Source organism: Pyxicephalus adspersus, chromosome 4, assembly GCF_032062135.1.
Source record: "Pyxicephalus adspersus chromosome 4, UCB_Pads_2.0, whole genome shotgun sequence".
NCBI classification, from domain to species: domain Eukaryota; kingdom Metazoa; phylum Chordata; class Amphibia; order Anura; family Pyxicephalidae; genus Pyxicephalus; species Pyxicephalus adspersus.
Window position 1 is genome coordinate 12727962 of NC_092861.1, and position 6858 is coordinate 12734819.

General features: G+C 40.3%; 1 protein-coding gene across 2 annotated transcripts in view; it reads left to right on the top strand.

Moving 5' to 3' along the window:
* Positions 1 to 6858, top strand: part of SLC25A27 (solute carrier family 25 member 27) — a 21058-nt gene that overhangs the window by 8534 nt on the left and 5666 nt on the right. The window contains exons 4-7 of one of the 2 annotated variants that reach the window (XR_011920536.1): positions 948 to 1070; positions 3299 to 3411; positions 4699 to 4783; positions 6255 to 6357. Coding sequence is in view for 1 of the 2 variants with exons in the window: in XM_072410357.1 (XP_072266458.1) it covers positions 948 to 1070; positions 3299 to 3411; positions 4699 to 4783; positions 6255 to 6347 (414 nt within the window). In the remaining variant the exon portion in view is untranslated. The remainder of the gene's footprint in view (positions 1 to 947; positions 1071 to 3298; positions 3412 to 4698; positions 4784 to 6254; positions 6358 to 6858) is intronic. The other variant, XM_072410357.1, reaches the window with a different exon arrangement.

Consider the following 6858-nt stretch of genomic DNA (forward strand, 5'->3'; position numbering starts at 1 on the left):
GGGTATTGTAAGGGCTGGGGTTGTATAGAAGGGTATTATAAGGGCTGGGGTTGTATAGAAGGGTATTGTAAGGGCTGGGGTTGTATAGAAGGGTAATGTAAGGGCTCAGGTCCCAGGGAGGCTTAGTGTGAAGGTTACACTTACAGGAAGAATTGGTGCTGAGTGCTAGGCTCATATTGGTGTTTAGTGTGAGGGTTGGATTTACATGGAGAGTTGGTATGAGAACTGGGTTTATAGGGAAGAGTAATGAGAAGGCTTGGAGCTCAGGGAGGCCTACTGTGAAGGTTGGGCCACAGGGTTCATAGGAATGGTTAATGTAAGGGCTGGGGTCCCAAGCATGCTTAGTGTGAGTGCTACGATAGGGTCATATGGATGTTTAGTGTGGAGGCTGGGGCCCAGTTATTCATACTTGGGCCCTGATTTATTAAAGTTCTCCAAGGCTGGAGAGAATACACTTTCAAAAGTGAAGCTGTGTGATCCAGCAAACCTGAAATAGAAACTTTTAGGATATCCCATTCTGGGTTTGCTGGATTACCCAGCTTCACTTATGAAAGTGTATTCTCTCCAGCCTTGGAGAGCTTTAATAAATCAGGGCCTTGGAGTCAGCCATGGGGATGAGCAGTTCGGCTTCCTCGCTCCAGATGTTAGGCTGCTTTTTTTCCTGGAACAGTAAACATACCCCTGCCAGAGTACTTCCTGTATACTATTTTTGTTCAAAATTTAGTTTAAAGTTTGGACCACTAAGATCAACTTTACTTTGTGGATATAACCAACTTTTTTTTTTTTGCTAGACATTATTACTGAAAAAAAGCCTAATTTGTCCTCCACAATGCATTTATTTGGCAAAGTTACTGCCCAATAAAATGGCCCAGATTAAAATGTAAAAATTGCTTTGGCCCATAGGGGGTGAGAAATGAAGTGATTAATGTCCCCTCTTTTTCTCTCAGGAAGGCTGTTTTGGGAGGAATGACGGCTGGAGCTATTGGTCAGTTTTTTGCAAGTCCTACAGACCTGGTGAAGGTACAGATGCAGATGGAAGGAAAGAGAAGACTTGAAGGAAAACCTCCAAGGTCAGCGTGGCTAACTAAAGTCTGGAACAGATTAAAGAAAACCTAATTTACAACATATATACTGAAGGTGCTGAATATATACCATTGTGTGTGTGAAATACAGACAGTTTAGGGGTTCACACAAGTAAAAAGGACTAGGAGTATTTAAAAAGAAGGTACTTTCACTTTTTGGTGGATAGTTATTATGTACCTAGACTTCCTACAATTACTCCTAAAGGTTTTGGTTGGCTGCTAAGGTGAGGGAGTAGGAAGAAAAGTGGAGATTTTATCTTAAAGGAGAAAAGTGTGGAAACATACGAGGGAAAGTAGAATAAAAGTGGGCTTAGAGGGTGGGAAAGAGAGGGCCGATGGAATTTGGGTTGGAGGGAGGGGGTTCTGTTTTAAGCTTTGTGAACACCTATATGGTCGGGGGGAAATTTAACGTGTGTACAGCAGATTGACGAACGACTGATCGGGAACAACCTCTGTGGAAGAGAGGACAACAGGGTGCTGCTCCGTCATCTTCCTCTGCCAAATTACATTGAACAGAATGGTGCTGTGTGTACAATGCTGAATCCATCTCGAAAGATCATTTGCAGCGACAATCATCTGGCACCCTTCGGACTTTCTTTGGCTGCATACTTGTTCCAGGTTACTAAGTACTGAAGCCCGGGGCAGCCAAGCATCATGCATTTTCAGAATGAACTCAGCAAAGCTGGCCAACATATTTCTGTTGGATCATGTTTTCCTTTTTATTGTGTCTTTGGAGACCAACATTATCAGATTACCAGCAGATATCATTAAGTTTGTTTAAAGGCATAATGGAAAGCTTTTACTCATTGGATGGTACTAGTAATCTAACAATGTCAAGTATTATGGAGAATAAACAACCCCTTAAAATGAGTAAGAAGTCACTGTGTTAAAATAGAAGTCAAAGTCAGCCTTGGGATCAGAGTTCAGTAATAGCAGTCTCTGTATTTCCCTTTTTTCCTTTAACCCCTTGACTGCCATAGATTTGTCTTGCATGTTATGGCAATCCACAGGTTAAAGCAAGGGCAAGGCATACTTTGTTTTAAAATTTTCTGCTCTGCTCTGTCTAAATGCTATAAAGCCTCCCAATGATGTCTACAGAAATGTTATTTAAAGGGAAACTAAACCTAATCAATAAAAAATTGAGAGTAGGTGGCTTCTTCATTGCAGAAGGAAAGGGGATGTCTCTGCAGTGAAATAAACTTACCTGCTTGATCACATTTAAATTCAATTCTGCTGCCCTCGCTCTGTCGCAGGCCCTGCCAGCTTTACCTGTTCCTCCTTCAGGTCCTGGATCTTCAGCTATCCTGATTGGCCAGCCTGAAATGATGCAACTTTTGTGCCCGAGAGTTTGTTTATTCCCAGCACCCAGGGGCATGGTATCTATAGGCAATGTACGATTCCCATATCTCCAAGAATTTAGTAACCTGTATTTCTTTATTCAATGAATCTTCCAGCCAGTCCAGTTGGAATATAAATCCTAGTTTTTCTTTAAATAGACTGAGTGTAGGTGGTTCTGGACTTATCCATTTGTGTAGGATGGTCTTTTTTGCTACTAGCGAGATAATGGAGAGGAGTTTGCTGCCAACCCGTGCCCCGTGCCAAACGCTGCCCTTGTGGGTGTTAACACAAAATAGTTTACTAAGTTCTAGAGTGTGTAGGGTGCTACCATCTTCCAAAAATGCTAAATTTTTGGGCAACTCAGGATCATGTAATATAAATTACCCACTTCATTCCCACATTTCAGGCCATGTGGGGTGGTGATGAGACCATTTGGAAAGATCTATGAGGAGATATCTAAGCCCTATGATATCATTTGAGTGTCGCTTCCCCATACATGAAGTATGATATTGCCTTGTTCTCTATTTTTTTTATAACTTGGCCCCTGTGATTTACATGTTATATTAGTTTACACATTATATGTTTTAAGTGTATCGTTTATGACTATGAAATGTGTTTGTGGGAACTAAGCTGGAGCGAGGAGGTTAAAAAAAGTAATTTTAGTCAACATATTGAAGTGAATAAAGTTTTTGAGGCAGTAGTTATTTCTATGAAGCTAAGATTGGGAATATGGGGACTGGGCCCAAAACTAGCAAGAAGAAAGTTAAAAACTAACCTCAGAAGATATTATTTTACAGAAAAATTGTGATCCAGAAGTGAATTGTACCATTGAAAGTAGTTGTTCTCCTTGTGACTTGTTTGTGTTCTGTTATCCACAGAGTCCGCGGTGTTTATCATGCATTTGTGACCATTATATCCAAAGGGGGGATCCGTGGCTTGTGGGCAGGCTGGGTGCCAAATGTTCAGAGAGCTGCACTGGTAAATATGGGAGGTAAATAAATGTTTATTGAAATGACTACTTTCTGTATGTACAGATATAGATTTTAAAAAAGTGATTTGACACAATATTAATAATTTCATCTACATTATTAGCAGGGCTGGAAATATCAGCGGGTTAAAAACACTGAAGCCTAAGTGGAGCTCAGGAAAACCCAATCCCTACTTCATTTCTATCCCCGGGAGCTGTGAATGGTGGAGACAGACCGAAATACATGCCTATCCAAAACTAAAGAAGAATAAAATTGTGCCTTTAGTTCTACACTACAACTCCAGGCTCTCTTTTAGAGCAAAACTTACTAAAGAATCGCTGGACCTGACAATTCTGATTGTCAGATGCTTGGTTCCCCACTGCACACCATGCTTGCACTCTCTTGTGTGTCTCTACAGGACATAGTAGTGACAAAGAAATTAGTAGATGGAACTATAGCATGCAGCGGGAGACCAGGCATCTGATGCCACTGGAAATGGAAGCTGAAGATTTTTCAGCCATCGTAGTAAAGATTTGGCATGGGCGGTGGGACAAATGAGCATTCCTGGGCATTTATTGTGCATCTGGAGTTGGCATAATAAAAAATGTACTGACTGCAACACCATCTTTACACCATTGCTTTGCATGCAGATTTTTATTTTTTCTCAACTTGAGTTAAAAAGAACTTGTCATTTTTTTCTGGATGGTTCATGCATGGTGTATCATTTTTGTTGTACAGAATAATGTATAAAGTTTTCCCCCAGGTCTTAAATATGAGCATAGTAAGCAATAGTTTAAATGGATAAGTTGTCAGGTGTTCACTCAGGGGTCTATTTATAAAGGAGTGAATCTAAAACATGGTGGACAATTTTCCAGGTACACGTGTTTCAGTAGAATGTCTGATTCTCTGCTTTATAAATGGACACTTTAATGTTTGAGGGTACTACTATGGTAAGAGCAGAAAGATATCATGTACTGATCCAAGTGGTTCGATATACTTGGTCTATTATGGTGGCATTTGTTTTTCCATGTGCTGCAGTACTTTACAATTACCATGACTATAATGCAGTACTTTACAATTACCATTTAGAATATGCCAAACCCTGAGGTCCTATTGACTTGTATTACTTTTTGTTTTAATATTAGCCAAAATATTATACATTATCTATGGATGTGTAATGGAGACCACAACTGGGAAGTTTAGGGGAATCTAGGAATTGTCAGTGGTCCTTCTAGTTTTTAGCTGTTCTAGTCATCCTCCTCTGTAACCGTGATTTTTGTTTTGTACCTGCTTTTTTTTTTTTTTTTTAGATCTGACTACGTATGACACTGTGAAACACTTTCTACTAAGAAACACAAACTTGAAGGACAATAGTATATGTCACAGTATTTCCAGGTAATTGCAAGGGCAGAAAAAAGGCAACTAATTATCTCCTAATTCCTATCTAGGGAAAGAATTTGCAGAGCACTATAGGTTTTCTCAGCATAGCTTTCATTAAAGCAAAGTTCATCTGATTAAAACCCTGAACCAAGCTACTCACTTATGAGTGCAAACCCTGTTTCCAACCTGCAGCCTACTTGTTTGTGTGACTTTTGCCCCCTCCCAGTACTCTGCAGTGAAAGTTGAAGGATTGGTGTGTTATGGGGTAGAGGGCAGCACGGTGGCTCAGTGGTTATAACTGGTGAGTATAACTTTGGTCTTTGCAGCGCTAGGTCCCAGGTTCAAATCTCAGCCAGGACACTATCTGCATGGAGTTTGTATGTTCTCCCCATAGTTGTGCAGGTTCCTCCAGGTACACCGGTTTCCTCCCACATTTAAAAAACATGTAGTTAGGGTAGTTGGCTTCTCCCTAAAATTGACTGTAGACTGTGTTAATGTCATATGACTATGTTGGGGACATTAGATTGTGAGCTCCTTTGAGGCACAGTTAGTGATATGACTATAGACTTTGTACAGCGCTGTGCAATATGTTGGGGCTATATAAATACTGTGTACTAATAATATTTATTATCATCCATGATATCTAATGTCCTCTGACAACATGTTCCATCCTTATAGTCTTGTGCAGCATGTCTCCAGCCAGAAGTGTAGAATCTCCATAGTCTCTGGCAGTTATATTGGGTTGTATGTCTGCAGTTCCTGACCGTCCTCTATAATGTTGCCTATGCTAATTATTGCGTGCAGCCCTTTGATGTCCTTCTACTTTGTACGTTGGTGACCAGTATACACTTTACATTGAGCTACTGAGGTTATTATATCAATCATGAATTAAACAAGGAATAAGTTTGACTTTTCTCAGTTCATTTGGGCTGCCTGCAGTCCCCTTTGCTGTGGCACTTTAGGATAGGGTTGGCAAACACCAGCAGCCAATTGGCCCATGGCGTTCACATTTGTTGACGGTGAACATCTAGCCAGTGAGGGGCAGAATAAGTAAAGGGATAACTTCATCAGACTGTTATAATTCATTGCACACTTAGTAGGCTGGGGTTGTTTTCGTGATGAAGCTGAGCTACTGCACTGTTAAGAGGTAGATCATTTTGTTACACTTTTTGGCAGGGGTGTCAGCTGAACAAAAAAAAAAACATCTTGACAGGCTTCAACGCTTTCTGAGATGGTGACCCAAAGCAAGCATACAGATCAGAATCTTTGCTTTACTCTCCGTATTTTTTTCTGGATCCAGGACTCAATGTAATGCAAGAGGCACCAGACAAATGTCATTGCCTTTTAGCAGCCCCTGTGTTTCTCCTTTCTCTTTGCATTAGATGTCCTCTTAAAAAACATGCAGTTTGTTATAACACCAACAGCGTATTTCACTGCAAGCCAACTATCTTTTCTCTTTTGATGATTTTGGCATGTGTTTCCCCAGTATATGTTCAGGTCTGGTGGCTGCTACATTAGGGACCCCAGCTGATGTTATCAAGACCCGAATTATGAATCAGCCGAGAGACAAACATGGACAGTACGTGTCAGTATGTATTAATGACTTTGACCTAAATATTTTTACTTAAAGAATGTCTACCTGTACATGAAAACTGTAGATATGTAGTGTACAGAGAAAATTGATTACATTGCAGCACAGGCAAAACTGCAGGGAATTAGGAGTATACTATATTTATGGCAGTATTTTTTTTTATTTACTCAAAAAGATATAAGGACCCCCTTTTATTGGTAAATATAAGGAAAAATAAATAAAAAAAGGAGCAAAAAATAAAAATAAAAAAAGGAGCAAATAACAAAAGGATTAATTGTTCGTATTTATGTATTTACAGGTTAGACACAGGTGTGTCAAAGTTCCAGGTAGCAGAGCTCTAGGTGTGTCCTAGCACCAGGTAGAGGCATCTCTAGGTGTGTCCTAGTACCAGGTAGGGGTATTTATAGGTGTGTCCCAGTACCAGGTAGGGGCATTTCTAGGTGTGTCCTAGCACCAGGTAGGGGCATCTCTAGGTGTGTCCTAGTACCAGGTAGGGGCA